This window comes from Scyliorhinus torazame, chromosome 18, assembly GCF_047496885.1.
Source record: "Scyliorhinus torazame isolate Kashiwa2021f chromosome 18, sScyTor2.1, whole genome shotgun sequence".
Lineage (NCBI taxonomy): Eukaryota > Metazoa > Chordata > Chondrichthyes > Carcharhiniformes > Scyliorhinidae > Scyliorhinus > Scyliorhinus torazame.
The window spans coordinates 24,148,116-24,169,091 of NC_092724.1; the positions used below are offsets into that span (position 1 = coordinate 24,148,116).

Consider the following 20,976-nt stretch of genomic DNA (forward strand, 5'->3'; position numbering starts at 1 on the left):
TGGGGATGGAGTTGGGCAGATGGATTAGTCTGGGATTGATACAGGGCTATGGGGATGGAGTTGGGCAGTTGGATTAGTCTGGGATTGATACAGGGCTATGGAGATGGAGTTGGGCAGTTGGATTAGTCTGGGATTGATACAGGGCTATGGAGATGGAGTTGGGCAGTTGGATTAGTCTGGGATTGATACAGGCAATGGAGATGGAGTTGGGCAGATGGATTAGTCTGGGATTGATACAGGGCTACGGGGATGGAGTTGGGCATTTGGATTAGTCTGGGATTGATACAGGGCTATGGGGATGGAGTTGGGCAGTTGGATTAGTCTGGGATGGATACAGGGCTACGGGGATGGAGTTGGGCAGATGGATTAGTCTGGGATTGATACAGGGCTATGGTGATGGAGTTGGGCAGTTGGATTAGTCTGGGATTGATACAGGGCTACGGGGATGGAGTTGGGCAGTAGGATTAGTCTGGGATTGATACAGGGCTACGGGGATGGAGTTGGGCAGTTGGATTAGTCTGGGATTGATACAGGGCTACGGGGATGGAGTTGGGCAGTTGGATTAGTCTGGGATTGATACAGGTCTACGGGCATGGAGTTGGGCAGATGGATTAGTCTGGGAATGATACAGGGCTATGGGGATGGAGTTGGGCAGTTGGATTAGTCTGGGATTGATGCAGGGCTACGGGGATGGAGTTGGGCAGTTGGATTAGTCTGGGATTGATACAGGGCTATGGGGATGGAGTTGGGCAGATGGATTAGTCTGGGATTGATACAGGGCTATGGGGATGGAGTTGGGCAGTTGGATTAGTCTGGGATTGATACAGGGCTATGGAGATGGAGTTGGGCAGTTGGATTAGTCTGGGATTGATACAGGGCTATGGAGATGGAGTTGGGCAGTTGGATTAGTCTGGGATTGATACAGGCAATGGAGATGGAGTTGGGCAGATGGATTAGTCTGGGATTGATACAGGGCTACGGGGATGGAGTTGGGCATTTGGATTAGTCTGGGATTGATACAGGGCTATGGGGATGGAGTTGGGCAGTTGGATTAGTCTGGGATGGATACAGGGCTACGGGGATGGAGTTGGGCAGATGGATTAGTCTGGGATTGATACAGGGCTATGGTGATGGAGTTGGGCAGTTGGATTAGTCTGGGATTGATACAGGGCTACGGGGATGGAGTTGGGCAGTAGGATTAGTCTGGGATTGATACAGGGCTACGGGGATGGAGTTGGGCAGTTGGATTAGTCTGGGATTGATACAGGTCTACGGGGATGGAGTTGGCCAGATGGATTAGTCTGGGATTGATACAGGCAATGGGGATGGAGTTGGGCAGTTGGATTAGTCTGGGATTGATACAGGGCTACGGGGATGGAGTTGGGCAGTAGGATTAGTCTGGGATTGATACAGGGCTACGGGGATGGAGTTGGGCAGTTGGATTAGTCTGGGATTGATACAGGTCTATGGGCATGGAGTTGGGCAGTTGGATTAGTCTGGGATTGATACAGGCAATGGGGATGGAGTTGGGCAGATGGATTAGTCTGGGATTGATCCAGGGCTACGGGGATGGAGTTGGGCAGTTGGACTAGTCTGGGATTGATACAGGTCTACGGGCATGGAGTTGGGCAGATGGATTAGTCTGGGATTGATACAGGGCTATGGGGATGGAGTTGGGCAGTTGGATTAGTCTGGGATTGATACAGGTCTACGGGCATGGAGTTGGGCAGTTGGATTAGTCTGGGATTGATACAGGCAATGGGGATGGAGTTGGGCAGATGGATTAGTCTGGGATTGATACAGGGCTATGGGGATGGAGTTGGGCAGATGGATTAGTCTGGGATTGATACAGGCAATGGGGATGGAGTTGGGCAGATGGATTAGTCTGGGATTGATACAGGGCTACGGGGATGGAGTTGGGCAGATGGATTAGTCTGGGATTGATACAGGCAATGGGGATGGAGTTGGGCAGTTGGATTAGTCTGGGATTGATACAGGGCTACGGGGATGGAGTTGGGCAGTTGGATTAGTCTGGGATTGATACAGGTCTACGGGCATGGAGTTGGGCAGATGGATTAGTCTGGGAATGATACAGGGCTATGGGGATGGAGTTGGGCAGTTGGATTAGTCTGGGATTGATGCAGGGCTACGGGGATGGAGTTGGGCAGTTGGATTAGTCTGGGATTGATACAGGGCTATGGGGATGGAGTTGGGCAGATGGATTAGTCTGGGATTGATACAGGGCTATGGGGATGGAGTTGGGCAGATGGATTCGTCTGGGATTGATACAGGGCTATGGAGATGGAGTTGGGCAGTTGGATTAGTCTGGGATTGATACAGGGCTATGGAGATGGGCAGTTGGATTAGTCTGGGATTGATACAGGGCTATGGGGATGGAGTTGGGCAGATGGATTCGTCTGGGATTGATACAGGGCTATGGAGATGGAGTTGGGCAGTTGGATTAGTCCTGGATTGATACAGGGCTATGGAGATGGGCAGTTGGATTAGTCTGGGATTGATACAGGGCTATGGAGATGGAGTTGGGCAGATGGATTAGTCTGGGATTGATACAGGGCTACGGGGATGGAGTTGGGCAGATGGATTAGTCTGGGATTGATACAGGGCTACGGGGATGGAGTTGGGCAGATGGATTAGTCTGGGATTGATACAGGCAATGGGGATGGAGTTGGGAAGTTGGATTAGTCTGGGGTTGATACAGGGCTACGGGGATGGAGTTGGGCAGTTGGATTAGTCTGGGATTGATACAGGGCTATGGGGATGGAGTTGGGCAGTTGGATTCGTCTGGGATTGATACAGGGCTACGGGGATGGAGTTGGGCAGATGGATTCGTCTGGGATTGATACAGGGCTATGGTGATGGAGTTGGGCAGTTGGGTTAGTCTGGGATTGATACAGGGCTATGGTGATGGAGTTGGGCAGTTGGGTTAGTCTGGGATTGATACAGGGCTACGGGGATGGAGTTCGGCAGTTGGATTAGTCTGGGATTGATACAGGGCTACGGGGATGGAGTTGGGCAGATGGATTCGTCTGGGATTGATACAGGGCTACGGGGATGGAGTTGGCCAGATGGATTAGTCTGGGATTGATACAGGGCTACGGGGGTGGAGTTGGGCAGTTGGTTTAGTCTGGGATTGATACAGGGCTATGGGGATGGAGTTGGGCAGATGGATTAATCTGGGATTGATACAGGGCTACGGGGATGGAGTTGGGCAGTTGGATTAGTCTGGGATTGATACAGGGCTACGGGGATGGAGTTGGGCAGTTGGATTAGTCTGGGATTGATACAGGGCTATGGGGATGGAGTTGGGCAGTTGGATTAGTCTGGGATTGATACAGGGCTACGGGGATGGAGTTGGGCAGATGGATTAGTCTGGGATTGATACAGGGCTATGGTGATGGAATTGGGCAGTTGGATTAGTCTGGGATTGATACAGGGCTATGGGGATGGAGTTGGGCAGTTGGATTAGTCTGGGATTGATACAGGGCTACGGGGATGGAGTTGGGCAGTTGGATTAGTCTGGGATTGATACAGGGCTACAGGGATGGAGTTGGGCAGTTGGATTAGTCTGGGATTGATACAGGGCTACGGGGATGGAGTTGGGCAGTAGGATTAGTCTGGGATTGATACAGGGCTACGGGGATGGAGTTGGGCAGTTGGATTAGTCTGGGATTGATACAGGGCTACGGGGATGGAGTTGGGCAGTTGGATTAGTCTGGGATTGATACAGGGCTACGGGGATGGAGTTGGGCAGTTGGATTAGTCTGGGATTGATACAGGGCTACGGGGATGGAGTTGGGCAGTTGGATTAGTCTGGGATTGATACAGGCAATGGGGAGGGAGCCGGGCAGTTGGATTAGTTTGAAATTGAGAAAGGGCTTTGGGGAACGAGCAGGCCAGTGCGAGTAGTTTGGGATTAATATCAGGCTATGGGGAGAGAGAGTGGGGCAGTGGGATTAACTTGATCTAGCAAAGAGGAGTTTGGTATAAATGGTGATGGATTTTCACCATCGCAGTGGTTGATTCCTGCCATGTTATTGACGATTCAGAGACAGGAAATCTTGCCGGGTTCCTGTTCACTATCGGGTGTTGGCCTCCACATGCGGGGGTGTCAGTGAAAGAAAGCAGTGGGTTCAGCTGTGATGCCCCATTCAGTCAAATAGCTGGTTGTGTCAAGCCACTGTGGGAGTGAGGACAAAAGAAAGGCTATTTGCATGAAATCGTACCCCACAGGGCAACCATGATACGAAAGAACCTCCCAATCATGTTAGACTTAATTGTAACTTCAGGGTTAACAAGTAGTCTGACAACACATGAAGCCTGTGATCAATCAAGATCATTTTCCCCCAGAGTTAGTTAATGGGTCAAATCTTTTCATTTTACTCTGAATTTTTGTTCCCAATTTTGCTTCATTCTGAATGAAACCAGTCAGACAATGTCTGCAGTAATGAGCAATGACTCCAAGATCCCAACTCTGCCTCTGTGCTGAACACTGGGCGGCTGCATACGCCAGTAATAAGCAGCTGTCAGTGGCATTATAGTCAGTCAGGAGCTGGAATCCAACAAGGCTTCTGGTGTAATCAGTGTCCTGGCCCCAGGATAACCTCCTCGTGAGCCAAAAAGTGCTGCTCAGTTTATCCAGACTTCAGGCTCCAACACTAAATCCCATCAATGAACAGGGGCGAAATTCTCCCCCAACGACGCGATGTCCGCCGACTGGCGCCAAAAACGGCGCCAATCAGACGGGCATCGCGCCGGCCCAAAGGTGCGGAAAGCTCTGCATCTTTGGCGGCCTAGCCCCAACATTGAGGGGCTAGGCCGACGCCGGAGGGATTTCCGCCCCGCCAGCTGGCGGAAATGGCGTTTGTTGCCCCGCCAGCTGGCGCGGAAATGCGGCGCATGCGCGGGAGCGTCAGCGGGCCGCTGACAGTTTCCCGGCGCATGCGCGGGAGCGTCAGCTGAAAGTTTCCCACGCATGCGCAGTGGGGAGAGTCTCTTCCGCCTCCGCCATGGTGGAGGCCGTAGCGGAGGCGGAAGGGAACGAGTGCCCCCACGGCACAGGCCCGCCCGCGTTCGGTGGGCCCCGATCGCGGGCCAGGCCACCGTGGGGGCACCCCCCGGGGCCAGATCGCCCCGCGCCCCCCCCAGGACCCCGGAGCCCGCCCACGCCGCCTGGTCCCGCCGGTAAATACCAGGTTTGATTTACGCCGGCGGGACAGGCAATTTCTGGGCGGGACTTCGGCCCATCCGGGCCGGAGAATTGAACGGGGGGTCCCGCCAACCGGCGCGGCCCGATTCCCGCCCCCGCCCAATCTCCGGTACCGGAGACTTCGGCGGGGGCGGGATTCACGGCGGCCAACGGCCATTCTCCGACCCGACGGGGGGTCGGAGAATGACGCCCCAGAACTCCAGGTTGTAGCAGGGACGTAGGTAGGGGGGTACACAGGGGATTATTTGTAATATTTCAGACTGGGAAGTCAGTGCGAGTCAGCAAGCACACCAAAGATACCTGAACAGAACCTGACGCAAGATCGAATGCAGGCAGCAGAGTTTTGAAATATGTCAGATTGACAGAGGGCAGAATGTGGGAGGTGAGCTTTGCATCAGAATCGCAAAGCCTCAAGGTAAGAATCAGAGATGAGGTTTCCAGCAAGGCCGGTTCGGGCAACTTAAACAGAGGTGGAAATAGGTGGTGCGTCATCAGCAGCTCATCTCGAGGACAAATATATCATGTTGCAAACAGCCTGCTTCAGCTTCAGATAGTTGCGAGGGAGGCGGATGGAGTCAGGGGCTGGGAAGCAGAGTTTGTGATGGTCTCAGAAGACAATGGGGTGGAATTTAATGCCCTCCCTGGAGGCGTGGGATGGGGTGGGGGCACTTAAATCAGGTGGGAGGGGGTCAGGAGGATGGTGGGGTCCCCCACCTCCACCTGGGGTCCCCCACCTCGATTAAGTCTGTGGAGAAAGACCCGTGGATAGGGTTCCCGCCCCATCATCGATTGAGGCCCTTGAGTGAGCAATTAATGCCCAACTAAGGGCCTCATTCCACCCCCACTGTTATTAATAAAGTGGGGGGGGACAGGACAGCACACGGTGCGACGGCGCCTCCCAAAAGGAGGCAACGCGGGACTCACATGGGCAGGGGGAGGTGGTGGTACAGTGGTATTGTCACTGGACTAATAATCCAGAGGCCCAGGATGATGCTGGGGGGACCCGAGTCCAAATCCCACCATGGCATAAAGAAATCTGGAATCATCGAGGACCATGAAACCAAAGTCGATTGTTTAAAAAACCCATCAGGTCCACTAATGTCCTTCAGGGAGGCAAATCTGCTGTCCTTACCTGGTCTACATGTGACTCCAGACCCACAGCAATGTAGTTGACACGGACGGCACGGTGGCGCAGTGGGTCAGCACTGCTGCCTCACGGCGCCGAGGTCCCAGGTTCGATCCCGGCTCTGGGTCACTGTCCGTGTGGAGTTTGCACATTCTCCCCGTGTTTGCGTGGGTTTCGCCCCCACAACACAAAGATGTGCAGAGTAGGTGGATTGGCCACGCTAAATTGCCCCTTAATTGGAAAAAAAAATAATTGGGTACTCTAAATTAAAAAAATAAAAATAACAAAAAATAAAAATAAAAAAAATGTCAAAAAGCAATGTAGTTGACACTTAGCTGCCTTGGAAATGACCGAGCCATTTGTTCAAGGGCAATTAAGGATGGGTAACAAATGCTGGCCCAGCGATGCCCACATCCCCTCCAAAAGATTCCACTCAATGGCGGCAGTCTTCTCCTACTTAATTAGAAGAAATTTCTGCTCAACCACTATTGAATGTCAGACAGGCGGCGAGAGAGGTGGTGATGTGGTAGAGCTAGGTGTCCTCAATGCACACGTGAAAACTAACATGATCTCATTGAGAGGCAGGATGTAGATGAGAAATAGATGGAGTCCAAGGATAGATCCTTGGGGGTCACCAGAGGTAGTAGCCACTGATATGATCAGATAGATGAGAACAGAACCAGGGCAGTGTAGTCAAACCCAGCTGGATGATGCTTTGGAGCAGGGTGGTGTGATCAACCATGTCAAAGGCTGCAGAAAGGTCGAGAAGGTCAAGAGGAGAAAGTCAAATCGGATGTCATTTGTTCGTGTTTTATAGAAATTGTGCACCTGGATTTTACCCCAACCTCCTGGTGGTCTGACCTTGGCTTTGTAGGGAAGTCCTGGTTTGAACTGCTTGCGGGTGTCCTGGGAATACTTGATGTCGATGAGCTGCTTGTGAACTGGGGTCGAGTCGTCTGAGGTGATCTGTTTACTGCCGTCTACACTCGTCACCGAGGCCCAGATGTTTACTGAACCACGGAAATGATCGGGAACATCAACAGGCATCATTTCCTTCGCACAAATGGGAAATGTGGCTGACCCGTCAATCTGTGGAAGTCAAGAGTTTAGAAGTCAGGCATTCTGTTTTGAAATACAATAAGGAGAAACAACATAAACTAGATGGTGCAGTATGAAAAGGGTGAGAAGGAACAGAGAGACCTGGGGTATATATATATAAATATATTTAAAAGGAGGTCCTGTTTGTGTAAGCCATGTTGGCTGAGGTTTGTTACTGGGGTATGTGTTGGTCATATTGTTTTGTTCTTAGTGAAACCTGACGGTTAAAATTGTTAAAATTATAAATGCCTTAATGAAATATTTTCTTTTTTTTTAAATCTAATGATGGTCAAGTTGGGAAAGCCCATTAAAAAAGCAATATTGAGATGTCTGGCTTGATTAATAGAGGCAATGGGTACAGAAACATTATACTAAACCTTTATCAATGACTGGTTAGTCTTCAGTAGTAGTGTGTTCAATTCTGGGCACCACACTTTATGAACGTTGTCAAGACTTTGGAGAGGATGCAGAGGAGATTTATCAAAATGGTGCCAGTGATGAGGGACTTCAGTTATGTGGAGAAACTGGGATTGTTGGCGAAGAGGTGATTTAGACTATTATACAAGATTCTGATGGGCTCGTATAGCTCAGTTGGGTCACTGTCTGTGTTGAGTCAGCATGTTCTCCCTATGTCAGCGTGGGTTTCCTCCGGGTGCTCCAGTTTCCTCCCACAAGTCCCGAAAGACGTGCTTATTAGGTGAATTGGACATTCTGAATTCCCCCTCTGTGTCCCCGAACAGGTGCTGGAGTGTGGCGACTAGGGGCTTTTCACAGTAACTTCATTGCAGTGTCAATGTAAGCCTACTTGTGACAATAAAGATTATAGGATAAATAAGGAGTAACTGTTTCTGCTGGCAGATGGTTCGATAACCAGAGGAGGCAGATTTAAAGAATTTGGCAAAAAAACAACAGGCCTTTTTCATGTTAAAGGAGACAATGCATTTCAGATTCGGCGTTTGTTTAAAAAAAAAAATGCTCCTACTTCTGTTGTTCCCTTTCAAAAGGGAATTGGATTTAACATGAAAAACTGCAGGGTTATTGGTAAAGAGCAGGCAAAGTGGGACTAATTGGATCACTCCTACACAAGAGCCAGTACAGGAACGATGGCGAAATAGCCTCGTCCTTTGCTATAAGGAAAGGTAGATAAGGTATGAGCATCGATAAGGTGAATATCTTTTCCCAAAGATTTTTCTTTTTATAAATTTAGAGTACCCAATTCATTTTTTCCAATTAAGGGGCAATTTAGTGCGGCCAATCCATCTACCCTGCACATCTTTGGGTTGTGGGGGCGAAACCCACGCAAACACGGGGAGAATGTGCAAACTCCACACGGACAGTGACCCAGAGCCGTGATCAAACCTGGGACCTCGGCGCCGTGAGGCATCAGGGCTAACCCACTGCGCCATCATGCTGCCGCCACTTTCCCCAAAGGTAGAGGAGTCTAGAACTAGAGGGAATAGGTTTAAGGTGAGAGGGGAGAGATGCAAAAGAGACCAGAGAGGAAATTTCTTCACAGAGGGTGGTGAGCATCTGGAACGAGCTGCCAGAGGCAGTGGTAGAGGCGGGTACAATTTTGTCCTTTAAAAAGCAGTTAGACAGTTACATGGGCAGGGTGGGTATAGAGGGATATGGACCAAATGCGGGCAAGTGGGACTAGCTTAGTGATAGAAACTGGACGGCATGGACAAGCTGGGCCGATGGACCTGTTTCCATGCTGTAAACATCCATGACTCTATAAGATTCTGTTACCAATCATTCTAGGTCAGATCCAAGGGAGTTTCTAAACTCGTACAAACTGACGACAGTTCCACTTTGTGCTACAGCTTCACTTTTCAGGGTGTCACTGCTTTAACTAATGTCAGTTTAACCCAGGACAGGAACATTACAATCCATTTGCAGCAAACAACCTTCAAGTCAGCACCACCCAGAATTCACATGCTGCAGGAAAGGGTTTGCTGCTTCCGGATGCGTTGGGTGTTATGGGGCATAGATTGGATGGTGTAGACAAGAGCTTTACTCTGTATCTAACCCCGTGCTGTACCTGTCCTGGGAGTGTTTGATGGGGGCAGTGTAGAGGGAGCTTTACTCTGTATCTAACCCCGTGCTGTACCTGTCCTGGGAGTGTTTGATGGGGACAGTGTAGAGGGAGCTTTACTCTGTATTTAACCCCGTGCTGTACCTGTCCTGGGAGTGTTTGATGGGGGCAGTGTAGAGGGAGCTTTACTCTGTATCTAACCCCGCGCTGTACCTGTCCTGGGAGTGTTTGATGGGGACAATGTAGAGGGAGCTTTACTCTGTATCTAACCCCATGCTGTACCTGTCCTGGGAGTGTTTGATGGGGACAGTGTAGAGGGAGCTTTACTCTGTATTTAACCCCGTGCTGTACCTGCCCTGGGAGTGTTTGATGGGGACAGTGTAGACAAGAGCTTTACTCTGTATCTAACCCCGTGCTGTACCTGTCCTGGGAGTGTTTGATGGGGACAGTGTAGAGGGAGCTTTACTCTGTATTTAACCCCGTGCTGTACCTGTCCTGGGAGTGTTTGATGGGGACAGTGTAGAGGGAGCTTTACTCTGTATCTAACCCCGTGCTGTACCTGTCCTGGGAGAGTTTGATGGGGACAGTGTAGAGGGAGCTTTACTCTGTATTTAACCCCGTGCTGTACCTGTCCTGGGAGTGTTTGATGGGGACAGTGTAGAGGGAGCTTTACTCTGTATCTAACCCCGTGCTGTACCTGTCCTGGGAGTGTTTGATGGGGACAGTGTAGAGGGAGCTTTACTCTGTATGTAATCCCATGCTGTACCTGTCCTGGGAGTGTTTGATGGGGACAGTGTAGAGGAAGCTTTACTCTGTATCTAACCCCGTGCTGTACCTGTTCTGGGAGTGTTTGATGGGGACAGTGTAGAGGGAGCTTTACTCTGTATCTAACCCCGTGCTGTACCTGTCCTGGGAGTGTTTGATGGGGACAGTGTAGAGGGAGCTTTACTCTGTATCTAACCCCGTGCTGTACCTGTCCTGGGAGTGTTTGATGGGGACAGTGTAGAGGGAGCTTTACTCTGTATGTAATCCCATGCTGTACCTGTCCTGGGAGTGTTTGATGGGGACAGTGTAGAGGAAGCTTTACTCTGTATCTAACCCCGTGCTGTACCTGTTCTGGGAGTGTTTGATGGGGACAGTGTAGAGGGAGCTTTACTCTGTATCTAACCCCGTGCTGTACCTGTCCTGGGAGTGCGTAATGGGGACAGTGGAGAGGGAGCTTTACTCTGTATCTAACCCCGTGCTGTACCTGTCCTGGGAGTGTTTGATGGGGACAGTGTAGAGGGAGCTTTACTCTGTATTTAACCCCGTGCTGTACCTGCCCTGGGAGTGTTTGATGGGGACAGTGTAGACAAGAGCTTTACTCTGTATCTAACCCCGTGCTGTACCTGTCCTGGGAGTGTTTGATGGGGACAGTGTAGAGGGAGCTTTACTCTGTATTTAACCCCGTGCTGTACCTGTCCTGGGAGTGTTTGATGGGGACAGTGTAGAGGGAGCTTTACTCTGTATCTAACCCCGTGCTGTACCTGTCCTGGGAGAGTTTGATGGGGACAGTGTAGAGGGAGCTTTACTCTGTATTTAACCCCGTGCTGTACCTGTCCTGGGAGTGTTTGATGGGGACAGTGTAGAGGGAGCTTTACTCTGTATCTAACCCCGTGCTGTACCTGTCCTGGGAGTGTTTGATGGGGACAGTGTAGAGGGAGCTTTACTCTGTATGTAATCCCATGCTGTACCTGTCCTGGGAGTGTTTGATGGGGACAGTGTAGAGGAAGCTTTACTCTGTATCTAACCCCGTGCTGTACCTGTTCTGGGAGTGTTTGATGGGGACAGTGTAGAGGGAGCTTTACTCTGTATCTAACCCCGTGCTGTACCTGTCCTGGGAGTGTTTGATGGGGACAGTGTAGAGGGAGCTTTACTCTGTATCTAACCCCGTGCTGTACCTGTCCTGGGAGTGTTTGATGGGGACAGTGTAGAGGGAGCTTTACTCTGTATGTAATCCCATGCTGTACCTGTCCTGGGAGTGTTTGATGGGGACAGTGTAGAGGAAGCTTTACTCTGTATCTAACCCCGTGCTGTACCTGTTCTGGGAGTGTTTGATGGGGACAGTGTAGAGGGAGCTTTACTCTGTATCTAACCCCGTGCTGTACCTGTCCTGGGAGTGCGTAATGGGGACAGTGGAGAGGGAGCTTTACTCTGTATCTAACCCCGTGCTGTACCTGTCCTGGGAGTGTTTGATGGGGACAGTGTAGAGGGAGCTTTACTCTGTATCTAACCCCGTGCTGTACCTGTCCTGGGAGTGTTTGATGGGACAGTGTAGAGGGAGCTTTACTCTGTATCTAACCCCGTGCTGTACCTGTCCTGGGAGTGCGTAATGGGGACATCCTGAAATGAAAACGATTCAATCTGTAACACTTATTAGTAGCTGCATTATACTCAGAAAGCCAGAAGCTCTGTACCTCCATGGTCTTCACCACAGGGTGTCCCAGCTCATGTCGATAGTAGCCCACTCCATTCACCGTCATGTTCACTGTCAATCTCCCCAACACCGGTTTCCCAAACGTGTACCTGGTAGAGACAGGAATCACGCAGAGGGAGAGAGATGATTAGTTGATACCACCAGCTCTGGTGGAAAACCTCCTCCTGGGCCCTGAACTTTTCTGCCTCTCCAACATTAAAGAAATATTCACAATCGATTTCAGAAAACAACTGGCGATCAGTTACGAGCATGAAGTGGGGGGAAAGGGTTTGCCACCCTCCCAGCCCACCCCATCAACAACAGGACTTCCGCGTTGATGATTTTATTTCCAATTTACATTCCTTTAATGCTGGAAGCTTCAACCTACCACTAATAAGCGATTATTATTATTATTATTATTATTAATACCCACCATCCAACCAGGCACGAGGGGCACAGGAGAACATTCAAACCAAATTTTCTATGGATTAATCTTGATCGCAAGGAGAATTATCGAGACTCCCATTCATTTGATCTCTGGTTGCTAGGGAGATGTCAGCATTTAGTGATCTTAGTGTCCCGTGTTGCGCTGGGCGGGTCTTCTTCACTCATGTGGCATCAAGGCCAGTCCAGCACGAGCTGTAGGGCAGCCTGGGAGGGTCTCTATACCTGCCTGGATTGCTGGCCCACAGGTCTGGCGGCATAAGGCTGCCTCCAGACAGCTAAACTGACCTCCCCCCACCTCGCCACCCCCTGGAAAATCTCAGTGAGCCTCCAACAATTGGCTGCCCATTGTTTGTGGACAGGTAACGCTGCTGCCCTTCCATCCTGCCTCTGGGAAAATGGCTCAAAGGGGTGGGATGGAGCTGGCGAAGCTTTTTAAAACACCCCAGCTGCCTCAGTTTCCACCTCCACGAGGGCTCAAAATCCAGCCCCGTGTTTCAGGCTGATGACCTTTCACAAGTTCCGTATCTTACCTGGCACGGACAGTTCCTTCCTCACACCTGTTCAGGTCCTGGATATACCTGGGCGGGTCAATGACCAATTCAAACTTCGGTAAAACTACATTGGAAATAAAGATGGTCGTTACAGTCAGGTCAATACACAGCTTCAGTGTAAACGTTTTTACAGAGTGAGCACCCACTCTTGTCCACAGTCTACACCAGATTATAATTCACCAGAAATCACAGCCATTCACAGGGAAGAAAGTCCCTCAGCCTATCATTCCGGCATCAGCTTATTCCAAATTTCCCCACGGCCTGGCAAATGTTTCCATTTTCGCCTATCTATCCAATTCCCTTTTGAAAGTTGTTATCGAATCTGCTTCCACCACACTTTCCTCGCGTCACCTCCGATTCTTTGGTCAATCACCTTAAATCTATTTATTCAATATCCAGTACTGGGTGAGAAGGTATTTCCTCCAATTTAGCAGTGGGAAGACTGAAGACATCGTCTCCAATCCCCACCAGAATCTCCGCTCCCCAGCGACTGACTCCCTGTCAACTATATATCATTCGGAAAAGAGCTTCCAACCTCATAGTTGTACCATCACTCAGCTCTCCTATTTTGACCTCCATAACACCACCCAGCCCTGCCCCTGTTTTAGCTCATCGGCTGCTGAAACCCTCATTCTTCCTTTGTTGCGTCGAGACTTGATTATTCCAATGCACTCCTGGCTGCTCTGCTATCTCAACCCGGTGAGAGGCCACCCAAAATTCTCTTGCTCAAGTCCTAACTCACACCCAATCCTGTTAAGTACCACTCTGGCACACGTTAGCTCTTCACTTTAAAATTCTCTTCCTTATTTTCAAATTCCTTCATTCCTCGGAGATCTCTGCGCTCCTCCAATCCTGGCCTCTTGCTCATCCCCGATGTTAATCTCCATCATCGGTAGTCGAGCCTTTAGCTCCTTGGGGTCCAAAGTTCTGGAATTCCCTCCCCGAACTTCCCCACTTTGCTTTCCTCCCTTGAGACACACCTTAATGCTTACATCTTTGATCAAGCTTATGGATACCGGTGCAAATATTTCCTTAAGTAGCTCTGTGTCAATGCTGTGAAGGGTCATGGGACATTGCGGCAGCACGGTAGCATTGTGGATAGCACAATTGCTTCACAGCTCCAGGGTCCCAGGTTCGATTCCGGCTTGGGTCACTGTCTGCGCGGAGTCTGCACATCCTCCCCGTGTGTGCGTGGGTTTTCTCCGGGTGCTCCGGTTTCCTCCCACAGTCCAAAGATGTGCAGGTTAGGTGGATTGGCCATGATACATTGCCCTTAATGTCCAAAATTGCCCTTAGTGTTGGGTGGGGTTGCTGGGTTATGGGGAAAGGGTGGAGGTGTGGACCTTGGGTAGGGTGCTCTTTCCAAGAGCCGGTGCAGACTCGATGGGCCGAATGGCCTCCTTCTGCACTGTAAATTCTATGATCTATGATTGCGAGGGAGGTCAAATTAGGGAAGGTGGAGGGGGGATTAGTTGCCAAATGGGACTGAGTTTGGGTTTGTGTAGAGAAGTGGATCCCCCTCCCCTGAGAATACGCCTGTTGCCCAAGAGATGGGAATATGGCTTTTTGGAATATGACAGCTCGGACCTATGTTTTTTTTTCAATCACTTCCTGGCTGGGCACCAGAGAGTGGATTAAAACTCCTTCCCCTTCACCACTAACTGCCCCGAGGGAGGGGGTGGGGGGCATCTTCACACAAGATTGCGGTTGATGGGGAATTGGAATCAGGTAAACTCCACCTTTCAGCCCATCACCAGAATCCATCAGACTCAAGGCAGGCAGTCAGCAAATGCTCATCTTCCACCTCCTTTACAGCATTGAACTAACAGCATTTGGTTACCAGGCAACCCACTTTCAATGAATTAAAAACAGGCTGTGTCTCTTGGGCAATACTCCTGCCAAAATAACTAGGAGTTGACAGAGAAATGTTAAAGTTCTGTTTATCTTGGGAGCTTTCAACCTCAGTCGGTGGCAACCACTGAGTCAGGAACTCCCCGCTCTGTGGACCACTTCCTCGCTGAACTGTCAGGAGCAGAGGAACTCCCCGCCCTGTGGACCACTTCCTCGCTGAACTGTCGGGAGCAGCACCAACTTGTCACAGAATTCAATCCTGCAGGAATCCCGCACAACACACCGATTAAACACACCCGTTGTGGTTCGCAACCCAACGGGTACAATCACTAAGAGACAGCCCTTGACGGTCTGTGCCGGGGGTGGGGAGGGAGGCAGGAATTAAACAAAATGTCCGACACACTCACCATATCTCTGAACTTCAAAGGTTTTGTTGTAGCTGTAACCCTGCAACTGTACGAAGATTATCCACTCTCCGAGCACTGGCTGCTCCGATAGCGGAAAACTCATATTTACAACGCCTGAAATTAAGCAAAGACCGGTGATTATTTTGGGGGCTGAGGCGGTTTATTTGCACAATTCTCTGTTCCAGATAAAACACCATTTTGACAAGCGCTTTCCGGAATTCAGGCAGAAGCTGCACTGTCCCCACTGATGCCATTGTGGGCACAGGCCGATGATACAATGCTGACACTGAGGCTGACACCTGGGCCCCCAAGTCTTTGAGGTTTCAACCCAACCCAGTCTCCAAACACGCTCGCACACTCACAAAAGAACTTCTTAATAATGGCCCACGCGAAACTACCCGATTGTTACAAAAACCCATCTGGCGCACCGCACGTCGCTCCAGACCCACAGCAATGTGACCAGTTCTGAACCGGCCAAGCAAGCCGTTCACCGTTTTCGAGAAGGCAGCAGCTCACTGTCGCATTCGCAAGGGCAATTAGGGGTTGACAATAAACGTTTGCCTTGGAGTGACACCCACATCCCGTGGCTGCATTACAAACAAAAGATTGGGTTCGAATTGAGAAAGAAGTGCCAAGTTCAGGTCATTCCTCAGTCACCTCATGCCAGTGTCTGTCAGGGAGGGCAAAATTGCTGGGATTCCTGTGCCCAGTTATGATCCAGTGACTGTGGCTGGAAGATACGCGTGTGCGAGTTTAGGAAGGATAGGATTGTGATGCTACCCATGGTCGAATGTCCTGGTACTCGGATAGGAACAGAGGGTCTGTCTAACCCATCTCACAGACACATTCACTGCTCGTGACTCACCACAACACACTGGCTTCAGGTCGTTCCATTGGATCATCCGAGACCCTCGGGGATCCTGGGAGGGAGAGAGAGAGAAAAAGAAAAAGAGAGACACATACACTGGCAATTGGAGAGAAACTGAGGACTCAAGGAATAGTCACAGACTGATTATTAAGCAAACAATTCTCGATATTCGCTGCATCAACCATTTCATGGACCACATCCATATGTGTGATTCCCCCACACGGTGATGGGACGGGGATCTGTGATTCCCCCACACGGTGATGGGACAGGGGTCTGTGATTCCCCCACACGGTGATGGGACAGGGGTCTGTGATTCCGCCACATGGTGATGGGTTGGGGGTCTGTGTCTGTGATTCCCCCACTCGGTGATGGGACGGGGTCTGTGATTCCCCCAGACGGGGGTCTGTGTCTGTGATTCCCACACACGGTGATGGGACAGGGGTCTGTTTCTGTGATTCTCCCACATGGTGATAGGACGGGGTCTGTGATTCCCCCACACGGTGATGGGACATGGTCTGTGATTATCCCACACGGTGACGGGTTGGGTGTCTGTGTCTGTGATTCTCCCACACGGTGATGGGACAGGGGTCCGTGATTCCCCCACACGGAGATGGGATGGGGGTCTGTGATTCTCCCACAAGGTGACGGGTTGGGTGTCTGTGATTCCCCCACATGGTGATGGGACGGAGGTCTGTGTCTGTGATTCTCCCACACGGTGATGGGACGGGGTCTGTGATTCCCCCACACGGTGATGGGACGGTGGTCTGTGTCTGTGATTCCCCCACACGGTGATGGGACGGGGGTCTGTGTCTGTGATTCCCCCACACGGTGATGTGACGGGGGTCTGCGTCTGTGATTCCCCCACACGGTGATGGGACGGGGGTCGGTGTCTGTTATTCCCCCACACGGTGATGGGACGGAGGTCTGCGTCTGTGATTCCCCCACTCGGTGATGGGACGGGGGTCTGTGTCTGTGATTCCCCCACACGGTGATGGAACGGGGGTCTGTGTCTGTGATTCCCCCACTCGGTGATGGAACGGGGGTCGCTGATTCCCCCACACGGTTATGGGACGGGGGTCTGTGATTCCCCCACGGGGTGATGGGATGGGGGTCTGTGATTCCCCCACACAGTGATGGAACGGGGTCGGTGATTCCCCCACACGGTTATGGAACGGGGTCTGTGATTCCCCCACACGGTGATGGGACGGGGGTCTGTGATTCCCCCACACGGTGATGGAACGGGTGTCTGTGATTCCCCCACACGGTGATGGGACAGGGGTCTGTGATTTCCCCACACGGTGATGGGACGGGGGTCTGTGATTCCCCCACACGGTGATGGAACGGGTGTCTGTGTCTGTGATTCCCCCAAACGGTGATGGAACGGGGGTCGGTGATTCCCCCACACGGTGATGTGACGGGGGTCTGTGTCTGTGAATTCCCCACATGGTGATGGGACGGGGGTCTGTGTCTGTGATTTCCCCACACGGTGATGGGACGGGGGTCTGTGTCTGTGATTCCCCCACACGGTGATGGAACGGGGGTCGGTGATTCCCCCACACGGTGATGTGACGGGGGTCTGTGTCTGTGATTTCCCCACATGGTGATGGGACGGGGGTATGTGTCTGTGATTTCCCCACACGGTGATGGGACGGGGGTCTGTGTCTGTGATTCCCCCACACGGTGATGGAACGGGGGTCGGTGATTCCCCCACACGGTGATGGGACGGGGGTCTGTGTCTGTGATTCCCCCACACGGTGATGGGACGGTGGTCTGTGTCTGTGATTCCCCCACACGGTGATGGGACGGGGGTCGGTGATTCCCCCACACGGTGATGGGACGGGGGTCTGTGATTACCCCACATGGTAATGGGACAGGGGTCTGTGATTCCCCCACACGGTGATGGAACGGGGGTCTGTGTGTGAGATTCCACCACACGGTCATGGGACGGGGGGTCTGTGATTACCCCACATGGTAATGGGACGGGGGGTCTGTGATTACCCCACATGGTAATGGGACAGGGGTCTGTGATTCCCCCACACGGTGACGGGACGGGGGTCTGTGATTCCCCCACACGGTGATGGGACGGGGGTCTGTGTCAGTGATTCCCCCACATGGTAATGGGACGGGGGTCTGTGTCTGTGATTCCCCCACACGGTGATGGAACGGGGGTCTGTGTCAGTGATTCCCCCACATGGTGATAGGACGGGGGTCTGTGTCTGTGATTCCCCCACACGGTGATGGGACGGGGTCTGTGATTCCCCCACATGGTAATGGGACGGGGGTCTGTGTCTGTGATTCCCCCACACGGTGATGTAACGGGGGTCTGTGTCTGTGATTCCCCCACCTGGTGATGGGACGGGGGTCTGTGTCTGTGATTCCCCCACATGGTGATGGGACGGGGGTCTGTGTCTGTGATTCCCCCACACGGTGATGGGACGGGGGTCTGTGTCTGTGATTCCCCCACATGGTGATGGGACGGGGGTCTGTGTCAGTGATTCCCCCACACGGTGATGGGACGGGGGTCTGTGTCTGTGATTCCCCCACACGGTGATGGGACGGGGTCTGTGATTCCCCCACACGGTGATGGGACGGGGGTCGGTGTCTGTTATTCCCCCACACGGCGATGGGACGGGGGTCGGTGTCTGTGATTCCCCCACACGGTGATGTAACGGGGGTCTGTGTCTGTGATTCCCCCACATGGTGATGGGACGGGGGTCTGTGTCTGTGATTCCCCCACACGGTGATGGGACGGGGGTCTGTGTCTGTGATTCCCCCACATGGTGATGGGACGGGGGTCTGTGTCTGTGATTCCCCCACACGGTGATGGGACGGGGGTCTGTGTCTGTGATTCCCCCACACGGTGATGGGACGGGGTCTGTGATTCCCCCACACGGTGATGGGACGGGGGTCGGTGTCTGTTATTCCCCCACACGGCGATGGGACGGGGGTCGGTGTCTGTGATTCCCCCACACGGTGATGGGACGGGGGTCTGTGTCTGTGATTCCCCCACATGGTGATGGGACGGGGGTCTGTGTCTGTGATTCCCCCACACGGTGATGGGACGGGGGTCTGTGTCTGTGATTCCCCCACATGGTGATGGGACGGTGGTCTGTGTCTGTGATTCCCCCACTCGGTGATGGGACGGAGGTCTGTGTCTGTGATTCCCCCACACGGTGATGGGACGGGGTGTCTGTGTCTGTGATTCCCCCATACGGCGATGGGACGGGGGTCTGTGTCTGTGATTTCCCCACACGGTGATGGGACGGGGGTCTGTGTCTGTGATTCCCCCATACGGCGATGGGACGGGGGTCTGTGTCTGTGATTTCCCCACACGGTGATGGGACGGGGGTCTGTGTCTGTGATTCCCCCACATGGTGATGGGACGGTGGTCTGTGTCTGTGATTCCCCCACTCGGTGATGGGACGGAGGTCTGTGTCTGTGATTCCCCCACACGGTGATGGGACGGGGTCTGTGTCTGTGATTCCCCCACACGGTGATGGGACGGGGTCTGTGATTCCCCCACATGGTAATGGGACGGGGGTCTGTATCTGTGATTCCCCCACTCGGTGATAGGACGGGGGTCTGTGTCTGTGATTCCCCCACACGGTGATGAGACGGGGGTCTGTGATTCCCCCACTCGGTGATGGGACGGGGGTCTGTGTTTCCCCCACACGGTGATGAGACGGGGGTCTGTGATTTCCCCCACACGGTGATGGAACGGGGGTCTGTGATTCCCCCACACGGTGATGGGACGGGGGTCTGTGTCAGTGACTCCCCCACATGGTGATGGGACGGGGGTCTGTGTCTGTGATTTCCCCACACGGTGATGGGACGGGGGTCTGTGTCTGTGATTCCCCCACACGGTGATGGAACGGGGGTCGGTGATTCCCCCACACGGTGATGTGACGGGGGTCTGTGTCTGTGATTTCCCCACATGGTGATGGGACGGGGGTATGTGTCTGTGATTTCCCCACACGGTGATGGGACGGGGGTCTGTGTCTGTGATTCCCCCACACGGTGATGGAACGGGGGTCGGTGATTCCCCCACACGGTGATGGGACGGGGGTCTGTGTCTGTGATTCCCCCACACGGTGATGGGACGGTGGTCTGTGTCTGTGATTCCCCCACACGGTGATGGGACGGGGGTCGGTGATTCCCCCACACGGTGATGGGACGGGGGTCTGTGATTACCCCACATGGTAATGGGACAGGGGTCTGTGATTCCCCCACACGGTGATGGAACGGGGGTCTGTGTGTGAGATTCCACCACACGGTCATGGGACGGGGGGTCTGTGATTACCCCACATGGTAATGGGACGGGGGGTCTGTGATTACCCCACATGGTAATGGGACAGGGGTCTGTGATTCCCCCACACGGTGACGGGACGGGGGTCTGTGATTCCCCCACACGGTGATGGGACGGGGGTCTGTGTCAGTGATTCCCCCACATGGTAATGGGACGGGGGTCTGTGTCTGTGATTCCCCCACACGGTGATGGAACGGGGGTCTGTGTCAGTGATTCCCCCACATGGTGATAGGACGGGGGTCTGTGTCTGTGATTCCCCCACACGGTGATGGGACGGGGTCTGTGATTCCCCCACATGGTAATGGGACGGGGGTCTGTGTCTGTGATTCCCCCACACGGTGATGTAACGGGGGTCTGTGTCTGTGATTCCCCCACCTGGTGATGGGACGGGGGTCTGTGTCTGTGATTCCCCCACATGGTGATGGGACGGGGGTCTGTGTCTGTGATTCCCCCACACGGTGATGGGACGGGGGTCTGTGTCTGTGATTCCCCCACATGGTGATGGGACGGGGGTCTGTGTCAGTGATTCCCCCACACGGTGATGGGACGGGGGTCTGTGTCTGTGATTCCCCCACACGGTGATGGGACGGGGTCTGTGATTCCCC

General features: G+C 52.6%; 1 protein-coding gene across 3 annotated transcripts in view; it reads right to left on the bottom strand.

The window, feature by feature from the left end:
* Nucleotides 1-20,976, bottom strand: part of cpamd8 (C3 and PZP like alpha-2-macroglobulin domain containing 8) — a 447,755-nt gene that overhangs the window by 395,013 nt on the left and 31,766 nt on the right. For all 3 annotated transcript variants that reach the window (XM_072482392.1, XM_072482391.1, XM_072482390.1), the window contains 5 exons: nucleotides 16,063-16,117; nucleotides 15,198-15,311; nucleotides 12,919-13,003; nucleotides 11,943-12,051; nucleotides 7,215-7,442 (listed from right to left, as the gene is read on the bottom strand). In XM_072482392.1, the coding sequence (XP_072338493.1) occupies nucleotides 7,215-7,442; nucleotides 11,943-12,051; nucleotides 12,919-13,003; nucleotides 15,198-15,311; nucleotides 16,063-16,117 (591 nt within the window). The remainder of the gene's footprint in view (nucleotides 1-7,214; nucleotides 7,443-11,942; nucleotides 12,052-12,918; nucleotides 13,004-15,197; nucleotides 15,312-16,062; nucleotides 16,118-20,976) is intronic.